The sequence below is a fragment of the Parasteatoda tepidariorum genome, chromosome 7, assembly GCF_043381705.1.
Source record: "Parasteatoda tepidariorum isolate YZ-2023 chromosome 7, CAS_Ptep_4.0, whole genome shotgun sequence".
Taxonomy (NCBI): domain Eukaryota; kingdom Metazoa; phylum Arthropoda; class Arachnida; order Araneae; family Theridiidae; genus Parasteatoda; species Parasteatoda tepidariorum.
This window is the reverse complement of record NC_092210.1, coordinates 26,375,678-26,399,857: the sequence shown is the minus strand read 5'-3', so window position 1 is coordinate 26,399,857 and position 24,180 is coordinate 26,375,678. Positions and strand designations below refer to the sequence as shown.

Sequence of the window (24,180 nt, the reverse complement as noted above, 5' to 3'; positions counted from 1 at the left end):
CATTCGCAGCCACATGTAGGCGCGTGCGGCCATTGATCATGATGCCGGCCCACACCATGGCATTGCATGTCGGATATCGGTCCCTTTCCTGGATATTTTCTGAACGATAACCAGTACCACTCTCGCGCCAGATCAGTTGGCGTCTACAATCCGATAACAGACTGAACCTACTCTCATCTGAGAATATTACTCATGCCCAGTCCTGTTAAGTCCAATTGTGATGCTCACGACACCATTGCAAACAGGCAGTACGGTGCTGTCTGGTCTATGGGACACACAACAGGTCTGCGGAGGTATAGTTCTCCTCCCCTCAAACGTCTGGCAACAGTTTTTCGGGAGATCTGTTTTCCTGTGGCAGCAAGAAACTGACTTGCCACCTGCTGAGCTGTGGTGTGCCCGTTCCTTTTTGCTGATAGGACGAGGTATCTGTCTTCTGCAGGCGTCGTACTTCTAACACGACCTCCCCCGTGCCGCCTACTACACATTCCAGTAGTTTTAAATGATTTCCACAGCCGTGAAACAACGCTGTGAGCGATGTCGAACTCCCTGGCAACATCTGTTATTTTTCGCCTTTCTTCGATCTTTACAATAATTCGGCCACGCTTAAAATCATCTAAGTGATATCGGGAAGACATGCCTAAAATTTCAAGTTCGTCAACTAAATCTTTCCTGTAAAACTTTGACTTGAAACAACAGCTCTCCACACGCGTCAAAACCTTTAAAGCTCTTATCAGCGCTATCACGTGATGAACAGACGTGGAAAAAAAATTTGCATACCCATACCTCTTCTTACTATATCCCGCACTTATTCTAATTTTCCACATTTTGCTTTCTTTCATTTTGTGGTTGCTACGGATGATAGTGTTATCCGTCCTTAGCAATTGTCCAGCAGTGTAGCATATCACAAATATATCCTTTTTTTTTATTATTAGAAACCTGTTCCGGAATAGAAACTACATGCTACCTACATTGAAATTGGGCGGAGAGAACGTAAGGTTCCAAGTTTACCGAGGACTATGAGATATAATAAAGCACTTCGATTTTCTTTTCCGAAGGGTGGAAAAAAAAAAAAACACATGGTCCTTGAACTATCCGGATAATCGGGCAATCCGGTAAATCGGTGTTTGGATAATCGGCTTTTTACTGTATTATGATTATCTCTAAGTTAAAAATAAAAGCAAATTCTAAACTGCGGCGTAAAACGAAGCTGCATTTGATAACTCCGCTCTCTGATGACAGATTGCGCGTTCACTCAAACAGGTGTAAACAAAGAAACACCCAATTCTAAGCAAAGGTAAGAATTTGGTCAGTAAAGTCCGTAGATCGTCGCTTTTGGTGCCGATCGACGGAGCGTTACAGCACATACTTTCAGCAAAAAGTACCGAAAAACTAATTTAAAACAATATTCGATATGAACATCAACGAATCTTGATAGTAGGATTACGTTATACTTTAATGTTAAAAGCATAAACTAGAGAAATGAGAGACAGAGTACGATAATTACAGAAAAGATAAAAAAATTTATTGGATTACAGTTCATTATTACACAATATTTACACGATGCAACTTCAATAAAAGCCTAATGAGTCAAAAAAAAAAAAAAAAAAGAANAAAAAAAAAAAAAAAAAAAGTAGAAGATTAACACTCAAAATGTTACAAATTTGTTGGATGTCACAATTTTTTTTCTTTCACTTTTGCAAAAGACAGTCACTTGATTTAAACACATGAATTTTTAAACGGATTAAAATGTAACACAACTTTTTTTTTCTTCTTCTATAAATTCATCAAAAATATGCATTTATGAGATTTCACACATGGTATATTGCAATATCACAATAAATGTTATAATAAACATAACAAATGGGGATAATAAAAAGAGATCATTTGTTTATAAATACAAAAATGGTGTAAAAAAAGGAACATAAATATGACTTTAAAAACAATTGTAAATTTTATTCGTTAATTTTATTCAAATGCTTACATGATATATTTTACAGAAGATGAAGCAATGATTCTGATTTAACATTTCAAATGTAAAGGAAAATGAATTATGATTTTTTTTGTAGATGTCAATAAAATAAAATAGAGAATAAACTTATGTAAATGTTGGCTAATTACTGGACAATTAAATTACTTTTGCTTTATAAATATTAAATTAAAATCAAATGTTAATGACACATTTTTAACAAGTAATTACTCAAAAATAATTATTAGGAATAGAGTTGGAAAGTTGGCTAATGTTCATATTAGAACAAATGATTTCCCCTTAACAAATCAAATAATGGAAAGAAGAAAAAAATTTCTCACTCGTTTCAATTATTATTATTATTATTTTTTTTTTTTAAAGGAAATTCAATGCAGATTTATACATGCACCAATTTCCATCTCTAATTGTAAGGGGGGAAAAAAAATTCTTCCAAATATTCGGAACATAAATTTCTTTTTTCATGCATGCATTTTAATGTGAATTTTTACTAATAGAAAAGAAAAAGTATTAAAACTACCTCTAAGTCTCCACTAAAGCAGAAATTTAAGCCATATAGGGTTAAAATAAGTCTAGATAAAATCTTTATTATTCTATCTCCAATACATTTATTATAATTTATATACTTTGAAAATAACCTTTTGCAACGTCTAATTTAGAAGCAGGAAATTTAACATGCAAAAACAGCAGAATCTACTATTCTAGGGCGATTAAGAAGAGATAAGTTTTTTTGTTGTTTTTGAAGAAATGTGAAGATTATACACTTAACAGAATAAATACGGTCCCTTTACCAGTCTTACATTAATGCACTTACATAAAAAGACAGGGGCTGCCCGCACATAATATTTTGGTGGTGTACTCATTTTGTAGCCTTTCATATCCTAATGTTATTATAGGATTAATCCTCAAAAAATAAGTATAAGACTCCATAAACTTTTTTATCATTCCTTTAAAATTCTGAATGAGAGAATTTTTTCACATTTAAAATTTTGTGTTTTCAAAAAATGCCAAGTTTCTTTGAGTTTTATACATTACTACAAGAACATTTAACAATAAATAATGAAGACTTCTCAAAATTAGTGGATTTTGAAGTTTGAGAAGTGTTTTTCAAGCATTTAAGTCTCTCTTTTTTTTTTTTGTAACACACACAGGACCTCAATTAACTAAAGTAATTGGGATTGGAATAACGGATCATTGGAATATTTTATTAGAAAAATCAAAATTAGATAGAAATAACTTTTTCCTTAATCTTATTTTTAACAAACTAAAAAGTGAAATTCACAAATTGACTTTTCAGTTAAACTTAATGATATTTTTCTTGCATCAATAATACAACAAGCTTGCTTTTAGCAAACACGGAAGCATAAATGGATGGTCAAAATAAACTGTACTCAAAAACATTCAAACGACCTGCATTTCATACATTAAATATTGAATCAGATCACGAAATAACTCAAACAAACTAACACCAATATTTCACTTATTCTAGTGAGGCAAATGTTAGAATTTTGCACCAAGACTAAAACAGAATTTTTTTAGGACTTTTTAGCAATTGAAATCACTGCAAATGACAAAAAGAATATACTAAATTATAAAAGTGAATATAGAAAATATTTTTATGGGAGAACTAATAAATATAGAATATTATTGAAAAGGGAGAAAGAAAATACTAAATATGTATTAAAAAATACAAAAAAAATTGGAATACACTTTGGTAATCAGAAGAATTCTGATGAGATGAAATAATAGGTGCTTCAATATAGAACATAAATAACTTAAAAATGTACTAGGGAGATAATCGCTACTGCTCACAAACCCTGATGATTGTTTCACAATAATTGTAGTTTCTTGGCCTAAAACAGTTTTTTAGATGAAAATTGAAATTATTCACCAAGAATTCTGTTTGTACATGCGTGTGTCCCCACTTCCAAATATTACTCATATGATTCGATTATATTAGTGAACATAAGAGATTTTTAAGAAACACTTCTTAAAATAACCTTTTAAATTAAAATTAGATTGTTATAACAAATTTGATGAAATCACAACCATAATTTAATATTTTCGCTAACCAAACGGACGGATGTATAAAATACAATTTTTGTATGCATCACATTGTGCATGCAGCAGATCGTTAAATTCTAAATCATTTAATGAATTTTTTAAACTGTAATTTATAATAGTCAAAATATTTTTTGCACAAAAAATAATTATAAAACGGATAAGATTAGAAACCCATTTAAATACCTTTATTCTAAAATGTAATATAGAATTAAGTTATAATGATAAATAAAAATTCATTTAGTTTTAAACTCTAAAATTTAGAAAACAATCAAAATCAAAAACATAATAGCAGTAAAGTTAAATACCTTTAAATTAGGAATCCATATATACTTATGGGAAAATAATACCTTTATGAGATTTATGCTGATGACAGCCAAAACAACTTTGAAATCAATGTGGGAAAACTGGATCCTACTATGTGATTTTCCGACCAATAAAAATGCACAGCAAACAAAGGAAAACTGTGTTAGACCATTAGGTTTACTGTATTAGACCGTTATGCTAAACAGAGATATATTCCTAATGAGTTTATGAGTGCATTTAATATATTCAATATAAATTAATATTAGCGTCACATATTTTATTCATAATATTTAAAATGAATAACAATATGTATAATATACATATAAGGGCAGCTCCTTTCTAGGGAAAATAAAAGCCAGGAGAGAAAAGACAATTGAAAAGACGATACACACTCATATTCAAAATACAATTTGGATAAATTATACATAAATCACAAGTCACGATTTTTCTTTATAAAATATGTATTTACAAAGTGAATTTTTGATGAGATTACTTTATTTACAGAAGCTTTTATGTGGTGAAAAATACTGATGAGTTTTATGTTCATTGGTTTTTATCTACAAATGAAGTGATTAAAAGCAAAAGTAAAGTTATAGCATTGAATAGTTTGATATTTTGCTTCTAAAATAAATACAATAAATAACACTGGGAAAATTTTTTACAAATATGGAAAACTCCAAGAGTTCAAAATTTACAACTGCGTAACAGACTTTGATTTACTTAAAACTGAGAAATATGGCAACATAACCAGGCTGAGAATATTGATATATACCCTTTTCTCAGTAGTTTAAAATTGGGAGACACAAAAATTTGAATTAAATAATTTTGAGAGGTCAAATTTCTCCACACAATACATTAAAATTGTGCAATAAACAAAAGAGAAAACTGAAAAAAAAAATTAATTGCGTACATGCAATATTTTAGGTACACTTCATAGTAAGATTCAAAATTATATGTTTTCGATTAATAAAAATATCTCAACAAATAATAATAAAAATAGTCTTTAATAAATAAAATAATCCCTTTTCGGAGAACTAAACAATATGGAAAAATTTCTATGCTGTAAATTAACAAATTATTGTAGCTGTTTTCCAAATTCAATCAACAGTAAAATGATACTTATTTTTTATAACAGGATATTACACTCAGTAGTGAGAGTGAACAAAAGCTCTACATTACATTACACGCTAGTTTTCTATAAGATAGGTTATAAATACCGGGTAACAAAAAACGACTAGTAACTATTTCTAGTTTCAATATTTCCCCTGTTAAAAGAAAACAAAGCTTTGATCATCAAAATTGTGCATAAATGCTTTATGTATAAACACATATTAATTGGAAAAGTACTTTCACCATTGAAATTTTCTAAAAAGGAAATTGATTTTTTAAAAAACAATTAGTAATATATATTCAGGGTATCTGCTACATTTTAGATTTTTCAAATTCATGACCTTTCATGACTACTTCCAAGAATTTTTCATGACTTATTGAAGTTACTGTTTTCTCCCATAAAAACACAAAAAATTAAAAAAAGCATTTTAATAACATTTATAGAAATGCTATGTATAACCAAAACTGTTATACTCTGCATCTTCATAGATCTTAAATTTAAAAAAAAAAACAGAGTAAAGAAAGAGTTAAAGCAATAAAATAGCTGAAAAAAAATACAAAAGCAAATAATTTTTCCTTTCTTTTTTTTTTGCAGAATTATATTCTAAAGATACTTTTCTTGGAAAGGAAAGAAATACTCCTGATTTTTCTGCGCTAATTTCGGAATAAAAAAAAAATTCACCATTGACGGGCTTGCTTCAACTAGAATTTGAAATTGATAAAAAAAATAATAATAACAATAATTATGAAATCAATTCCTGAAGTTTAAATCTGAATTTCTAATTCGCTCTAGAAATGATGTCTTTTCTTTCATTTTTTGAAAGAACATGATAAAACATATTTTAATAAAATATGACTGTGCGTGGGGATTTACTTACAAACTCAGACATTCGGAACACCATGAAATGGAGGGGGGATTCCATTTTAAAAATTAGATTTTTCGGCAACCTAAATCCATGACTTTCCATGATTTCTCATGGACTTTACAGGTGTGCAGATACCCTGTATATTAGTTAAGTTAAATTGTAGTGTGCAATACGACCCAGAGGAAGCTACTATACTTAGTAGAGAGGAGAGGAAGCAGAAAAATTATTGCTTTGTTCTAAAATTTAAAACAAACTTTTAAGAACCGAAATTACATGAACTATTGTTAACAATATTAATTCAAGCGATGTTTATACAATTATTAGCTTTATTTTTCTCCTTAAATCTATATAAAGCTTAAGTTACACATAAAGATAAATAAAATTACAATTTTCTAGCAAGACTTGTCTTAAAACTTATGATTTATTTTTATCACATACCACTCGGAAAGTATTAATTACAGATAATGTTTTTAAATAAAAATTTTCAGCACAGTTGAATTTTTAGTGTTTAGACAACAATGTAGGTATTCTATGTAAATTATTCTAAAGTGGCCTTTATATAAGCTAAATCAAACCAAGGTTTTCAGTACCAATTTTTTTTAAACTTATTTAGTTTCAGATTAAAAACTAACTAGATTTAAAAATATAATTATTTAGTCTTGATACAATACTCTTTGCTAAGGGAAAAAAAAATGTTAATACACCAAACACCATTATAAAAACATTTTTAGGTGGCATACACTATTTTGTAATCTTTTATTATGTCCTTATGCATTAAAATTAATAGATTTCTAAGTAATAAAAAAAACACTTGTGATTATTTGCTAAAAAGGAATAAAAATCTTAAAAATTTTATATACTGAGCTATAGATATTTTACAAGATGGTGCAGAATATAGATTCAATTTTAATACCATTTATATATCAGAAGAGAACAAGCAGTTAACTTAAAATAACAAATTAAAAGGAAAAATATTTCAGTTGAAAAATTTTTGAAAATCCTTAAATTTTGGAGAGAAAAAAAAAATAAAAAATTTGCTTCACAATTTATTTTTTAATGTTTCAAGTTTATATAGAGTTTGTGGGTTTAGGCAAAAAAAAGTTTGTTTCCAAAAAATGCAGAAATAGACATTAATTGTGCTACAAGTGAAATATTCGCATCAAAATTTCTAGCATTTATATAATAAGATTTTCCCCGAAATTGAAGAAGACATGATATTCAAATTTCGATTTGCAGTAAACCTTTTACCTTCCCCAATTCATTGTAATGAAACCAATGATTCCTTGAGATAAAATAGGAATAATTAGATAAATATACTAAATTCATTATTTTCTTAATACTTTCATACAAAACTGAACACTTGATAACTTTAATTAAAAGTGATCATTTTATTACAGCAAAGAAAAAAAATAACATTAGTAAAACAACTCACCTAAGCTCATAACGCAAAATTGTTCTGTGAACTTACACTTAGATGTTTATACAACAAAATTCACAACGATAATGAGAAATCAATTTCTATAATACTAAGTATACTAATCACATATGTATAAGCATTTAAAAATAAATACGATCAGAAAGAGAAATAATTCTGCCAATTGCTCTTGAACAATTAACGATACTTAATGTCATCAACTTAGCTGTTGTTGCACTTACTTAGTCTTTTTTATATTAATAGCATTAGAATTATTAATAGCACAATATTTAAAGTGAGCAGTGAAAATTAAAAATAATGATTGAATCCTAAAAAAACATTTTAAAAAAAGATAGAACTGAATTTCCTGTTAGAAAACAATCTGAAAAACTGAACTTAAGAATAGACTGATACGAAAAAAACAAAAAAAAAACACTCAAGACTTGTAGGTCTTTGTCACAAATATTTATGCTTGTGCGTTTGCTTGATCAATAAGAAAAATATTCCATGTGATAAAGCTCTCAATCTTAGGAAAGAAATTTAAATCATTATCAATTTGATAACAATAAAATTAAAGGAAAAAAGAAATGTTAAAATGGATAATAATTAATGCAGGTGAAAATATGATGAAAATCAAACTGTCAAAAAATGCCTGAAGTGAAATGAGGCTTTACAAAATATACAAAAAAAAAAAAAAAAAAAAAAAAAAAAAAAAAAAAAAAAAAAACAGGACTGGTTTCTATATTTATAGCAAAGTTAATTTTTGTCGAGAAGAGAGTAGCAGTTCTGGCATTCCTGTGGCCAACGGGACAACAACCAAGTGCCTGCCATTAAAAAAAAAAATTTTTTTTGCTGTATTTTTGATAAAAGGGAGAAAATTATTGATCACAATGTGTTGAGATTCCTGGGGCTCACATAATCTTTTGCTCAAGGTTGATACAGCAAGAATAGAACCACAGGCTGTTTCCATAAGCAATGCGTAAAAGCTTCTGAGCAATTAAATTGAGTAATTAGCGAAATTAAAAAATACTTTGATGGCACAGAAACCTATAAAATGTTAAAATTAAAAGGCTAGAAGAAAATGGCTAAATCTAGAAATATTGGATGACAAACTTATATCAGACTTTTAAACAAAACACATTAATTACTTCATAAAGAAGAATCCTTTTTTGCTTGATGTATGTAATAGTAGTACTGAAACTGGGGTTAAAATGGAAGAGATAATGAATGGAGAGTAAATGCAAAAAATGGAAGGATTAAAAATATAACATAAAATGTCAATTAGTATTAATTTTGTGCAAACAGTATGTACATTTTTATGAAAAACCATTAGATAAAAATAAAATTTAATGTTTGTTTTTCCAGTTCTTACTGTCAAAAACATGGAAATTAACTATTGGGAAACAGTATATAGAGTACATGTTAAATATATATATATTTTCTTTTATAAGAAAGAGAGCAATTTTTTCCAGCATACCTGTCATAATTTAACAAAAAAAAAATTTACTACACACTATACAAAAATTGGCAATACTAAAATAGGTAATTATTTACAGTAAAAAAAATCAAAATAAAGCTCTTAAAAAATTTCTACACAAATATCTCATTCTTTTATAAAATATTTATTCTTCTAACATCTAAATTTAAAGTTAAATTTAACCGGAATTGGACACTATTTTAATGATATAAAAAAGATAACATTAAAAAACTGCGATAGAAATGGAAAAAGCAAAATCCTATTTTTTAAAAATAATAATTCATTAGGAAACCTTTAGTAGCATCTTTACAAAAAATGGATTAAAAAAAATCATATTGGTAATATTAGGAAAAAAAAGTAAATTTTTAACGATAAAATAAAAGCATTTCTTTTCATACATTAGTCGTTTTTTAAAATTAAAAACCTCTAAACAAGTAATAAATCAAAATCAGGGGTTGAAAAGAATCACCTTTTGATACAGGGAGGAAAATTGGGCAATTTATGATACAATTTCAAGTGAATTTGCTTTTTTTCCTGTTAATTTTATAATACAAATTAAAAGTTATCACATTTTTGAAATTTTCAAGTCATCAATAAAGGGTCCAGGTGATAACATCTAATAATCATATTAAAAGACAGGTATGCTATAGATTTTTTAAATTTTTTTACACATTAAATGCAAATTAAGTCAGTGGATGTATAATGTATGCGACATGAACTGTCAGAAGTAATGAAATTCTTCTAAAAACTCATTGAGAATCACCACACAACAGCATAAGAGAGAATTGATTCTCTAGTCGCAAATGCAGAGATGCAAAAGATAAAATAAAAAAAAACACAAACTAATTTTTTTTAGCGTTATGCGGGACTCTTGCCTGGTCCAGATTTGATGGGAGAGAACTTTCTGTTGTTGGATCCTGATGCACGCTTATATATGTAGCTGGCTAAGTAGGGCTTCTGTGAGGACGGAGTGGACTCTAATGATAATTCATCTTCCATTGTTTCAGAGTTTTTTGGAGAGAGAGGGCTTGATGGACTGTCATTGAGAAACTGCAGTCTATCTTCACAAAGATCTTCCCAGATTCCCTTCTGAAAATAAGTAGCAAATGGAATATTAATTTAGTCATCGTTTTTAGTCACTTTTAGTCACTTTAGTCACTTTTAGTCACTTTTTTAAAGCTTGTAAAACGAAAATTAGTGAGGTAAATGATTGGATAAAGTGTAAAGTTTAATGTTACGTGAGTTTCATTCGGTTGTATGTGCAACACGCTAAAATAATAATTAAAATTAACTGGTAGAAACTGTCTGAAAAAAAGAGTGAGAAAATTAAGAAAATAAACAGAAAAGGAGAAATTACACAAAACTAAACATTTAAGAAGGATATACATTTGTCAACCTTAAACAGGGTGCGTGGCCAAATCTTTCAACAAAAAATAAGCACCTTTTGAGTACTTTTTAAGTACTCAAAAATTATTTTTAAACATTATATACAAAATAATTTTTAGACTTTACATGATCATGATAAAATAACTAGTTTCTGCGAAAGAACTCTTTTCTTGATTATATTAGCCATTATAAAATGATAAAGAGATTTTTTGGTTCAATATCAGAGGGTGGAAAATGAAACCTGAAATTGAGAATATCTTGCAAAAAGCAGCAGATTTGCACGAGAGTGCAATAATCTCACCGAACTAAGCTGAGTAGACGTACATGCGGACAATTAATCTTTATATAAGTGAATATTTCTTTTATCAAATCTTTAAGAAATTATTAGGGTTGATTTTTTAAAATAAATACTTTTTAATGAGCTCTGCAAAGGGAGAACAGAGGAGAAAAACTAACATTTGATAAAAACTAAAAACTCTTTTCTGATCTGTCATCTTCATATCACGTATCACTCTACCTATTCAGAACAAGGCAATACTTCAGATACTTTTTGACTAAATACTCCTGATTTCAGGGTCCATACAGAGATCAGAAGAAGAAATCCAAGGAGTATTCAAGGAGCCCAAAGTTTTATGGACTTTTCAAAAATTTAAAAACTTTGTGCAAAAGATAACTAGACAGTTTTTTTTTTCAATTAAAAAGCAGTTATTATAAGGAACTTGCAAAAATGTATATTTTGCATATTTTTTCTAGCCCTTTTAAAATAAATTTTGACTTTGTCAAACTTCATCAACAAAAATAAATAAAGTTATCACTTTTACACATAAATAAATTTTCGAGTTTCAAATATTTTAATAAATCTTGTTGAAAATACATTTTCGAGTTTCAAATATTTTAATAAATCTTGTTGAAAATACATTTTCAAGCTTCAAATATTTTAATAAATCTTGTTGAAAATACATTTTCAAGCTTCAAATATTTTAATAAATCTTGTTGAAAATACATTTTCAAGCTTCAAATATTTTAATAAATCTTGTTGAAAATACATTTTCAAGCTTCAAATATTTTAATAAATCTTGTTGAAAATACATTTTCAAGCTTCAAATATTTTAATAAATCTTGTTGAAAATACATTTTCAAGCTTCAAATATTTTAATAAATCTTGTTGAAAATACATTTTCAAGCTTCAAATATTTTAATAAATCTTGTTGAAAATACATTTTCAAGCTTCAAATATTTTAATAAATCTTGTTGAAAATACATTTTCAAGCTTCAAATATTTTAATAAATCTTGTTGAAAATACATTTTCAAGCTTCAAATATTTTAATAAATCTTGTTGAAAATACATTTTCAAGCTTCAAATATTTTAATAAATCTTGTTGAAAATACATTTTCAAGCTTCAAATATTTTAATAAATCTTGTTGAAAATACATTTTCAAGCTTCAAATATTTTAATAAATCTTGTTGAAAATACATTTTCAAGCTTCAAATATTTTAATAAATCTTGTTGAAAATACATTTTCAAGCTTCAAATATTTTAATAAATCTTGTTGAAAATACATTTTCAAGCTTCAAATATTTTAATAAATCTTGTTGAAAATACATTTTCAAGCTTCAAATATTTTAATAAATCTTGTTGAAAATACATTTTCAAGCTTCAAATATTTTAATAAATCTTGTTGAAAATACATTTTCAAGCTTNTATATATTAAAAAAAAATTGAGATATAATGGATGGGATGAATATTAAACAAAACTTTAATGGTGAGATGTTATAAAAATTTTCATAACTGGCTGTAATAAAATTCTTATTATTACTAGAAAAACTATTTTAAATTTTATTTCAAATATATTGAAGAAATGCCTTTTTCTAGTCACAGAGCTACTTTTTTGCAAGAGCAGAAATATTTATTATTGCTGTAAACATTTTAATGTAGCATTTAATATTTCGGCACTTATAGGTAGCATTTTCTCCGAACAAAAATATATGCTTTAATATATTTAAATCTCAACAATTGGAAACATGTGATAAACACTGTATCTTAAAGAAAGGTCTGATGAAATTATAATAGGAAAATAACATATCTTGATATTGAAATGTAACAAATTATACCTGAAGATCTAAATCAATGCAGGCATCTATGTTGACAGATTCCCCAAGAGCTGGAAAATCATTATTAAGCATCTCATTGCCCATATTCTGCACTTTCATCTCATTCTCTTTTTCTTCATGAGTATACTTTTCTTCTTCTGCAACTTGGGAAATATTCATATCTTCAACTTCAGGATCACTTTCATTTCTCAGTTCCCCTTTCTCAATCAACTCCAACCTCTCTGAAAGCAAAAAATAATTATCATGTTACTTGATGAGGTAACTAGCAATTAAAATTTTATAATTGGTTAACTCAATGTATCACTATTAATGACCATAATGAGCCCTGATGTTTACATACTAATGGAATAATATGCCTCATATGTGGATTACAAATACTATTCTCCAAATCAGGGTTTTTGACCCGCCCATATGCCTCACAAAAAAACCTGGGCGCGTTTTCTCACTCAAAACCCCTAATGAAAGCTGGGTGTTCTTTTTTTTTTAATTATTTAAAATAAACCTTAAAATCTGCCCTTATATCAATTGTTATTTTTCATTTGACTTATAAATGTTAATACATAATACACAAATGTACATAACCCTACTTAAATTAATGTAATAATTTTTTTTTGCTTCAACATTAAGAAAAATATTTTTTTAAACAATAATTTGAGCTTTTTTAATGTTATTTGTTTTGAATTGAACAGGTGTGGAGTACAGGCTAGAATAAATTTGTCTTTCTTTTATCTTCTTACTAAATAATTTTTCAAATATGAATAAAATAAGCATATATATAAGCAATATTGCAAAATATAAAAAATAGAATTTTTAAAATTCTTTTCAAAAGTTTTTTTTTTTTTTATCAAATATAAAAATGGATGGTTTAAAATATTTAAGTAATTATATATTAATGCTACAAAATAACTTATGGAACCCCTGTGATCTTTTTACGAAACCCTAAGGCTCCCAAGAACACAAATTTAGGAACTGCTGTTCTAGAGCTAGCAAGGATTTATATCTCCAGCTCCCTGGTAGAAACTATTAAACTTTGGGTTAATTAATCAATATCCTCAGATGTAACAAAAAATTGGAAATATATATCTTTTATTAAAATTCTAACAAATATCAGTTAAAAATGGAAAACAATAAAATTTCATGCAATTTTTTAAAGAAAAAAACTAGCACTGAAAATTCTGTGAAATAGATTAGGAAGAAAAAATTCTCAAGAATATATAAATTCACTGCTAAGTTAGAATCCAATGAGTTACCTGGATTAGCCATGCTTTTTCTAATAGCTGCAGGGTCTTTACTTCCCCATTTTTGTAACTCTTCTTCCATTTTTTCAATTTTTGCTGGATTCATAGCCCAAAGATAACCCTTTCTTTGTGCACTGTTTCCAGAAGGTTTTTCAATTTTTTCAAAACATTTATTGAGGGAGAGATTATGGCGTACAGAATTCTGTAAAGAAAAAAAACGAAATTTTTTTTTTTTTAAAAAGTTGGATGTATATCAAAATCTACCTAATATGTTTTACATATTAGGCATTATATGTTTCACATATTATTATAAGGATTAAACACACGTTTTACATAACTACTAATAAAATAATTATTGTTCATAAACAAAAAACTGCAAACAGTTTTATTCGTTGGATATTTGAAGATAAATTACAAAATCTATTAGAACAAAAATTTAAATAAACTTCTATCAACACAATTTACTAAACTACAACTCATACAAGGTAGTGCAATGCTTGCACTACTAAACTGAAACTACTAAATAAACCTAACATACTTAGCTGCAGAAGAAAGAAAATTTGAAATTACTAGAACAAAAAAAATAACATAATATTAACTCTTCTTTGTAGAGTATAAAAAACACTGTGCTAAGAAAAGAAACAATATTAGAAATAGAATTTTAACTCCAATAAAACGATTTTACGAAACTTTGCATTTTTTCTGTAAAATAAGGAAATAAAAAACTTTGTCCTTCAGCAGTTCATAGAAATAAAAACTATTAAATAATCAAAAGTTAACTCTATCAACTACATTTGATTACGACAAAATCATAATCATTTGTACAGTAGGAAAGTTTATTTTCATTTATTTATTTTCCTTTTTTGGGAACAAGAAAAATATAAGTCAAGTATAAGTTTGAAAAATATAAGCTTGGGAACAAGAAAAATATCAGTGATTTAAAAAATACTTAATTTTTAATATCTTAGTATCTTACTAATACAGTTGGACCTGTTTATCCTGAATCTCATGGGAAAAGGGAAAAATTGAGATAAAGATGTTTCGACTTATGCAGGCACTTTAAAAAAATTTAATTTAAGTAAGAAATTCTATTAAAAGTCCTATCTTCATCTGATATTCCTTTGACATTATCTATGATTTCCGCATCGGCTCATGTTCCGCATGTTGCCTACTTGTAAAAATCTTAAAAAATAATGTCAATATTAAATCCAGATTTTATTGCATTCCACTCTTACAAATCTGGCCCTGCATTTTCAGCGTCAACAGTTTTATCTTCTTTACTGATGCCCTCAACCTCTTGTTCATCATCTTCACAGCTATTCTTAAAGCCAGGATAGTTTTTAGAGACATTTCTCTCGGCATAACAGTCATTCTGATAGCATCAACAAGTTTGCGGACCAACTGTTTTCTATTGTTCACTTTAAAACTTCTAATTATCCATTAGTCACAATTTTGAGGTGAAAATGAATTTCTATTCCTAGTTTTCTTATCGATGTTGAAAAGCTATCCCCTGGTGGTCACTCCATCCTACTCATCAACCCCTTACTGCCAGAATCATTGTATTCCTTTCTAGTTAAAGTGCAGGGAATTCCAAGAAATACCCCCAATCTGTTCATCCCTACTTCCTGTGGGTTCACGAAATTCATCTCTGTCTGCAAGTTCTACTGATAAAGAAAGTTTTCGCATTAGGGCTCAATCATTAGAAGTTCAAGAAACTGAGGTTTTTAAGGAAAAAAAAATCAACATAAACATGGAAAATACAGATTTTAGACAGTAAATGTACGGAATTTCAGAAATTTTGAGATAGAGGTCTTAGAAATAAAGATGTTCAAGATAAACAGGTTCAACTGTAGTTTGATATTTATTGAGAGTTTCATAAACAGAAAAATCTGACATAAAGAATGCTTTACCCTAAAGAGAAAAATAAATACATTTAAAATAGTTAAACACTTTCTTATAATTATAAATGTCACAGCTATATAGAAAAGTTTGAAAACCTTCAAGACTTCTAAAGGTCTGCATTTTTAAAAGTAGAAAAACTGGTAAAAACTAGGAAAAATTAAAATACAATATATTGCACAAAAACTTACTTTCCACCCATTAGGAGCTGTTTTAAAGTATGGAAAATTTTCCCTGCAAAAGAAAATTTGTTTTTTAAAAAAAATAATTATCTAAAAAGTGCATAAAAATAAGAGGAAAACATGAACATTGCTTTAATTGGAATTGTCAAAAACAAAAGACATCTTTTGATCAAAATAACAAAGTTTATTAGAACATTATTGCAAACGATTCTAATCCAAAGCTCTGCAAATCAACACATAACAGATCTTCCACACACATAACAGATCTTTAACACATAACAGTAATAGCAGTACTTCAATAAATACTTTAATTAAAATTCACATAAATTTTTCTTATCACTATCTATTAACCTGCCTTAATTATTTTACTTTGGTAAGACAAATTTATTGAAACAAAAACATAACCTTATCACAGTCAACTTTTGTGAGAATGTTTTTTTAATAATTTAAATATATGTAAATTATTACATTTTTATGATGCTCTATATCTACAATAAAATATTTTTATTGAAATAAAAATTAAGCTATGTGAAAATGATTTGCAACAATATATATGATTGTGTTTTCTTCACTAGGGAGTGCTGCAGGCTTTTCATCGCTTATATTTTCGGTTGAGTACAGTATTTTTTAGGTCATTTAGTTCATTACAATAAATAATGAAACGACAGTTAAATAGTGAAGATAGTACATGTAGTTATTTAATAATAAACATAAATGGTGAAAAGATAGTAAACATGAGGTTTGAGAGGTTAAAAATATTAAATTAATATTAGAATTTTTATTACTTATTAATCGTTATCACTTATTACCTTGTCAACAATGTACTAACTTCTAAATTAAAATGATAATTTGAAAAACAAACTTTGTCTCACTACTCTAAATACTAACACTAACCAAATGCACTGCTTGCAGCAAGAAAGAATAGTAATAAACAAGTGAATAGTGGAAACTAACTATTGGATTCACCTCTGTAGTTTTAAAACTAATTTTTTTCATAATAAGGAGAGGCTAATTTTCTCACTATTAAAAACTAAAGAAATTAGGCATAAGGTTTTCAATATGAATCAAAAACTATAAAATTAAATATTAAAATAATAATGATAATTTTTTATGCTATTTTATTTCATTGTAAACCTTAACTTTATTACAACAGCATATACATAAAGAAAATATCAAAATAACCAGAAAGATAAAAAAATTTCATAAATTTCCAAAAATTTTCTTTAAAAAAAAATTTCTTTTTTACTTGAAAAGATTTATTGGAACATCTAACAATATACAGTAGTGAGATAGATAATGGCACTGTAAAATACTGAGTGATCTTCCCTATCAAATTTGCTTTTACAATCATTTAATAAAATTAGATTATTTCACTTATTTCCCTTTGTATGTGTACTTTTAAGATCAAATTTTTTAAAAATTATCTCTGCTAAAATGAAAATACAAATATAAAAAATATTTTTTTAAGTATAAAGATTTTTAAACTTATGAGAATAACAAATATAAATATTTAAAAAAAAACTACGATAAAAATGTTACATCCAAAGTCCAAAGTTTTCGTTATTATAAAGTCACAAGACCAGACAATTGAAAATATATTAGCACACAAATGTATTTTGGACAAAAATTAATTTTATTCATCAATACATGATAAACTTAATGTCAAAACAGGCTTCATAGTGAACCAAAAAGAAAATCGGGACAATTTTGGGGAAGAATACTCTTAAAAAATACAGTAATAAGAAAAAACTAAGAAGTTATAATTTACAAAACTAAACAGCCTTATGAAAAGTTAAAATTTATAGTCAGCTTAAGGTGACATTTAATTTTCCTGGACATGCAAAACTGATAAACTAAAATTTTATTCTGAAAATTCAATAATTCTTTTTTCAATTTAAGAGTGACCTTATAGTATAAAGAAAATTTAAGCATAAATTTATAATAAGTCTATTTTTATAATAGAGTGCTAAATAACTCATAATGTAATAACCACACTATAATAGTTTAACATACTTAACTTGATGAGAATAGTTTCTAAGGATGTGAAGCCAGATTTTCAACAAAAAATAAGCACCTTTTAAGTACTCTTTAAGAACTTAAAAAATATTTTAATCACTTTTTAAAATAAAAATCATAATTAGGATCTGTGCTGTAATAAAAATTATTTTTTCTTTTGTTTAAAGTTCTTAATTTATGAACGTAAAGTCAATAAAATTCAAAAACCTTTTCACAAACTTCACATGATGATAAAATAACTGGTTTCTGATAAATATTAGAGAAAATTTTGAAAATAGTGCATATCTTGTAATTTAGAATGACAATCGACAGAGCAAAGAAAAAATCTCTTTTAAAAGATAGAAAATTAAGCACTTTTTACAAATCTCGAATAAAAAAAAGCACCTTTAAGGGCTTTTAAAAAATGTAAATCAAAATTACTTTTTTCAATAAATTGTTATAAAAATACAATTTTTGTAAACTTAATATTTGCATTTTGGCAATGATCAGGAAAATATGCCATACAGCATTAAAATGAGTATTCACTGTATAATAGAGAATCCATAACACTTCTATGACAGAAAAAGGTTTAAAGAGAAATATTTTTATCAGAAGTACAAAATTTTTAGAACATTAGTCTTTAAAATGATTATAATTATAATCAATCTTTACAAGAATATTTAAACTATGTTCAAATTTCTTGTTTCAATATTGCTTTAAATATAAACTATTTTTTTTTCTTAAAATGTTCTTTTTACAAAAACAGTAAAAACTATAGGAGAAAAACTTTTTTATAGGTAGCAAAAACCCATGGGAAAAAATGTTTTTTTCTTCCAAGACATATTAAAAACTTCACAGGTAGAAAATAAAGTTGTTCCAGATAATTGAAACAAGCAAAAGCACTAAATAAAACTTAGAACAAAAATTCCAAACAAATAAGTAAGACAGGTTTAACATAACTAGTAGTATAATATTTTTCACAAGCTAAAATATTTAAACACTTCTAAAATGGCAAAAAATACTTGTGTAAATAAAAAATTATTCCAAAAATGCAAATATAGTTTAAATGAATTAAGGGGAAGAAAAAAAAAAAAAACAGATTGTGAGCCCAACTTGAAATCCTGAAAATTTCTTGAGCAAAATCATTAACGACGCATTTCAAAAAATTAATGTCTTTATAAATTTAAATCAATATTTTCAAAACTTGAAGTTCTAAATAACTTCTATGCAGCATAATTTAAATGAATAATTATGTATAAGTTTACTTTTATCTCTTAACACATTTATTATTCTATCAGAAAAATTATTTACAAATGAAAGAGATGCCAAGTATAAATTCTAGTTCTAATATTTTTAAACAAAATATACAAGAAATATTACACATAAATGTGTTCGATGATTGCCTAAAACTTCTGGACCTTGGATTTCTGGAAACTTCCGAATCACGGTTAGAGAAAAACCAGTTTTTTCCGGAGCACAATCATCTCCATGATTAGAACGAGAAATTTAAAAATCACACTTGCAAAGTAGAGAAAAATTAAGATTTTATGAGACAAATAAAAAAGACATCACATTAAAAAAGAAACTTATAACAGTATTAAAGAAACTTATGCGTGTTCTTAGTTATTTTTTTATAAATTTAACAAAAACACAAAATAATGAGTAAAACAATTGAATTTTTGAAAAACTATAGATATAGTAGCATAACTTACGTCATGAAATCGTAAATTTCATTGACAGGAAGACTTCCAGTTTTGCTATTCTTAAGTGCCATCGCTATTAAGCAGCTGTAGGAATATGCTGGCTTAGGATAAGCATTTTCGACCACACTGTGCTGTTGATTAGATTTGACGTTTTTATTTTTGAATTTTGGTTTAGGACTATCACTGTCTTGACTCGTATCGGTATCGTGTTCAGAAAATAGCTGTTGTGAAGTCATGTTGTGCGGACTTGGGGACGGAGTTGGCATTGATGAGATCAAATTGGCATCTGTCATGTCAGAATTGGAGGTGATCACCTGAATTGGTAGTGTCACAGCTATACTTCCGGAAGTGGAAATTGTCAAAGTATTGTTACTTGTTAACATATTAGAACTGTCATTGGAAGATAAGGGTATAGAAACAGGTATAGAAACTGGAAGAACAGTTTGGGGATCGACACATGATAGTTCGTCTATTTCGGCACTGGTATTGAAAATTTGTGAACTATCCATCCAACCAGTTCCCCCATCGTCGGACAGGTCGGAATCTATAATAGAGTTTAGGTGGTGAGAATGGGAAGTGGTAGAATCTAAATGGGAAGCACCAAGGCTTGATATGTCCCCTTCTCCAGTTTCTGCTTTGTAATGCCTGATATCGGAATCTATCATTTCCCTCAGGCTAAAGGTCTCGTCAAAGAACGTCATCTTCAACTGAAAAAATTAAAATTCTATAAGGTGTAATGTTAAAAAGAAAATAAAGCATGGTGTACTCATTATTTAATTTTCTTTATTATTAATAATCTAAATATAATAGTCTGAAAAATATTAAATAAAAAGCACTAGTACACTATTAATCACAGTTGGATATAAAAGCAGTTTTAAACTGAAAAATTTCAAAACTACCAAGGGGTTTTTGAGAAAAAATTTAAAAAAAAAGCAAAGAGTTCTCATAATTTAATTTTTTCACTGTTGATAATATAAGTATGAATTTTAAAAAAAATATCAACATTAAAAAATTGATTACTATCGAAACTAGATTCACAGCCATTTTACACTTGTAAATAAATATTTTTATATTGAATAAATTTTTTTTTATTATTTAAAAAATAAATAATAAATGTTTAAATAATCAGCAAAAATTTAAGATTTTAATGACCTCTGATTCAGCTTTTGTTAGCTGATGTGATATTAAAATAATTATTAGTTTATTGAAATTTATTATTATATAAACATATATTATGAAATGGTTAGAAATATACAAAGAACTTTAATTAAAATAATAAGTTAATAGAAATAAGTAATAATAAGTTCACAATGCAACTGCATTAACTTTTCAAATTTTTATAAACATTAAAATTTCATTAACAATATAAACCTGGAAGATTTCCATATTGGTACCTGCGAGAAAATTATTGCCACATTTTGGAGACTTCCAGGCAGAGACAAGCAAGAAATTGAAAAAACAATACAACAGAAAGAAAAAGGAGAGTAACTATGAAATTTATAGCCCCTCCCAGACGGCAAACATTTACATATTTTTTTTAAGTTAGTCATTAGATGGAATATGCATCATTAGATCAATAATTAAATTTTTATTTAGGTTTAAATTAAATGAATAATCCGATGAAACTGAAGCAGAAAGATATATTTGTTAATATAAAAACTTAATTTGCATAAAAAATAGGCACTCAATCTTAAAACTCACTAGATGTGAAGAACGCCTGACGAATCTGGAATTCACATTTGGCTCGCCTTGCGAATGGAATTTTCACTTAAACTCAACATTACATCAATTTTAATATCACCTTCAGAATTTTTTTTTAAAGCAAATTAAGTTTTTATATAATCAAAGATGCGTCCTACTTAAATTATTTAGAAGTTTTATTGTAGTCAATTAGCAAGTTTTTAGTAACTTATTCATAATACTAAATTTTTATTCAAGCTATAATTTTTTAAGGTTAAATACATCATAAAAATATTACAATATAAAAGAGAAACAATTATTCTTACTATAGCAAAAAGCAAAGAATAAATAAAACAAAAAAACTTCATGAAAAGGAAAATAGAAAATAACAGTTTTGGATATTTATTGTGAACATTGTTAAATTGCCAATCAAAAATATGCAGTTGGAGTCAGTTTGTGTATTTTTAACAGCTTAAAAGTTTATGTTAATTCAACTAACCTATTATCAAAATAAACAGCATAATGAAAATTTAATATGTTTGTTTTTAACTACAGATAAAGGTACTTAATTTATTAAAGAATTTCTATAATATTACTATATTTTTATACCATATGTTGGTAAAATATATATTATACTGATCATACAAAAATCAACAAAACCTAGTGATGTATGTATTAATTAGTTTGACTTTCATCAATGCTTTAAAAGTCTTCATTCAAAATATACAGCATATAAGTCATATTAACTCTCATTATCAAATTCCTATGTCTTTCAAGCAATTTCTTTTTAATTAATGAAAACTCAAATTGCTAGTAATAACACAGCATTTTTACCAAGTTTACAACTATTTTTAAAAAATCAAAGTATATGACGTTCGGAGATTAACTATGCCAGAAAAGCAAATAGAAAAGCTTATAAGATGTGATATCACCAAAAGCAAGCAATTCAATTAACTATTGATACAAGTTGTTTACAAGCAAATGTTGTTTACAAGCAATGTTGTTTACAAGCAAATATTTAACTATCAACTTTTCAAAAACTCTTTTAATTACTTTTTACGAACGATTAAGTCTTGAACCAAGAAAAAAACCACATTTATAAAGACACTTGATGCCGCAATGTTAATATCAGTTTAATATTAAAACAATATGTGCAAACTGTTTAGAAATAACTGATTACTGTTAAATTCAATGGAATAAAGTCTGGAACAGTTTGGATATAATAGAATGTACAGAAAACTGACAAATACTGTAGAAAAACTTTAAACATTTTATGATTAAAAAAAAAAGAAAACATTTGAACAGAGCTTTAAATACGATAAACAGTTTTAATATGATAACTAACCATACCACAAAAATATAAAGGAACATAAATTCAATGATAAAAATGTACACACAAATAATTGAAACTTTGTTAAAACAAAGCATTATAATTAAAAATTAATTACACATTGTAATTAAAAGCTAATTAAGTATTGTTTGAATTATTCATAATAGTGGATAAGTACTTTCGTAAAAACAAATAAGAAATAACGTTGGAACCACTATTTAAATCTTTAAACGATCGCAGAAACCAATATTTGTGCCAATCATAATTACTTTTCTGCCAACACCATAGATGAAATAATTATTATGTTCTAGGTTTAAATGAGACCATAAATGCAGTTTATAGTAAAACTAACAATGCAGTTAAATGTAAAACCAACAATTTAAAAAATATATAATATCAATATTAGAAACGAAACAAAATATCTGTCACCATACACTTAAAAAATAGTAAATAATGAATGTTATTTACATAAATTGTCCCCAGTAAAAATATTGATTAAAAAAGAACATGAATACAGAAGTTAAATTCAAATAACGAAGTTAAGTTCAACTTTTAAAACCTACTCTCAATGTGATAAAATATATTATTTTTCTGTATAAGGGACTATCTGTCAATTTCGACTAATTCATTTTCAACCATTTTCACAGGGGTGCTATAATTTAAAATAATAGTAACTATATTTCAAACGAAATTAAGGAATAATACATACCTAGCAGATGAACCGAGAAACCTAAAGTGGTTGTAGCATATGATTTTTCATTACTGTCAACACGATGTTATATTTATGTTTTAATTTTAAAAATTTAGTACGAGACTGTGGTTGGTCAGTGACATTAAAGCACGTGATAATAAAGAAAAACTTACCTGGATTTTAAAATGAATCACTTCAATAGTATCAAGTGCATGTTAAGCGATGTCTTAAAAATAAATTTATTAAAAAAATTACAATTGATTATTAAATAGACGAAAAAATATCAAAGTTTACATCTCCTAATTTTCAGGACAAAGAGACAGAGCCATTTGAAACTGGAGTTGCACTATTGGTTGATTCGAGTCACGTGTGTCAAACTCTGGTTAAGGATTGGAGGAAAAAGGATGAAAGCATATGACTACTAGCCCTAATAATATAACGGCATCCAAGGTTGCTATGCAATGCTGCTTTTGACATCTGTCTGAAACTGAGAATCATAGTGCTAACTTCTCGGCATTACATGATCTGACAGTTATGCCCTCGTGATCAATGTTTACATTCTGTTGAATCGATTAAAACATTTGAGTTGTTTAAGCTCTATTTCTTAAAAGATTTTTTTTTTCATTTGTTCATTAAATAATTTCAAAATTTTTCTTTATTATGAATAACTGAAATCCATCGAAAGTATCCAAAATGAAATCTTATGATTTATTATTATTTTTATAGTAATAAATGATGATGACA

The 24,180-nt window shown here is 27.0% G+C and overlaps 1 protein-coding gene across 2 annotated transcripts; it reads right to left on the bottom strand.

The window, feature by feature from the left end:
* Positions 1-8,485: 8,485 nt before the first annotated feature.
* LOC107447480 (forkhead box protein N4) lies at positions 8,486-23,963 on the bottom strand. Of its 2 annotated transcripts, none has more exons than XM_016062410.3 (6): positions 23,610-23,963; positions 19,745-20,442; positions 16,047-16,089; positions 13,969-14,158; positions 12,719-12,939; positions 8,486-10,307 (listed from the first exon to the last, which is right to left on the bottom strand). In XM_016062410.3, exons 2-6 carry the CDS (start codon positions 20,434-20,436, stop codon positions 10,077-10,079), a joined length of 1,377 nt encoding a protein of 458 aa, XP_015917896.1. In that variant the 5' UTR covers positions 20,437-20,442; positions 23,610-23,963; the 3' UTR covers positions 8,486-10,076. The 2 variants fall into 2 exon arrangements, with proteins under 2 accessions (XP_015917896.1, XP_015917895.1); XM_016062409.4 differs by having other exon boundaries at positions 23,455-23,775.
* Positions 23,964-24,180: the final 217 nt, after the last annotated feature.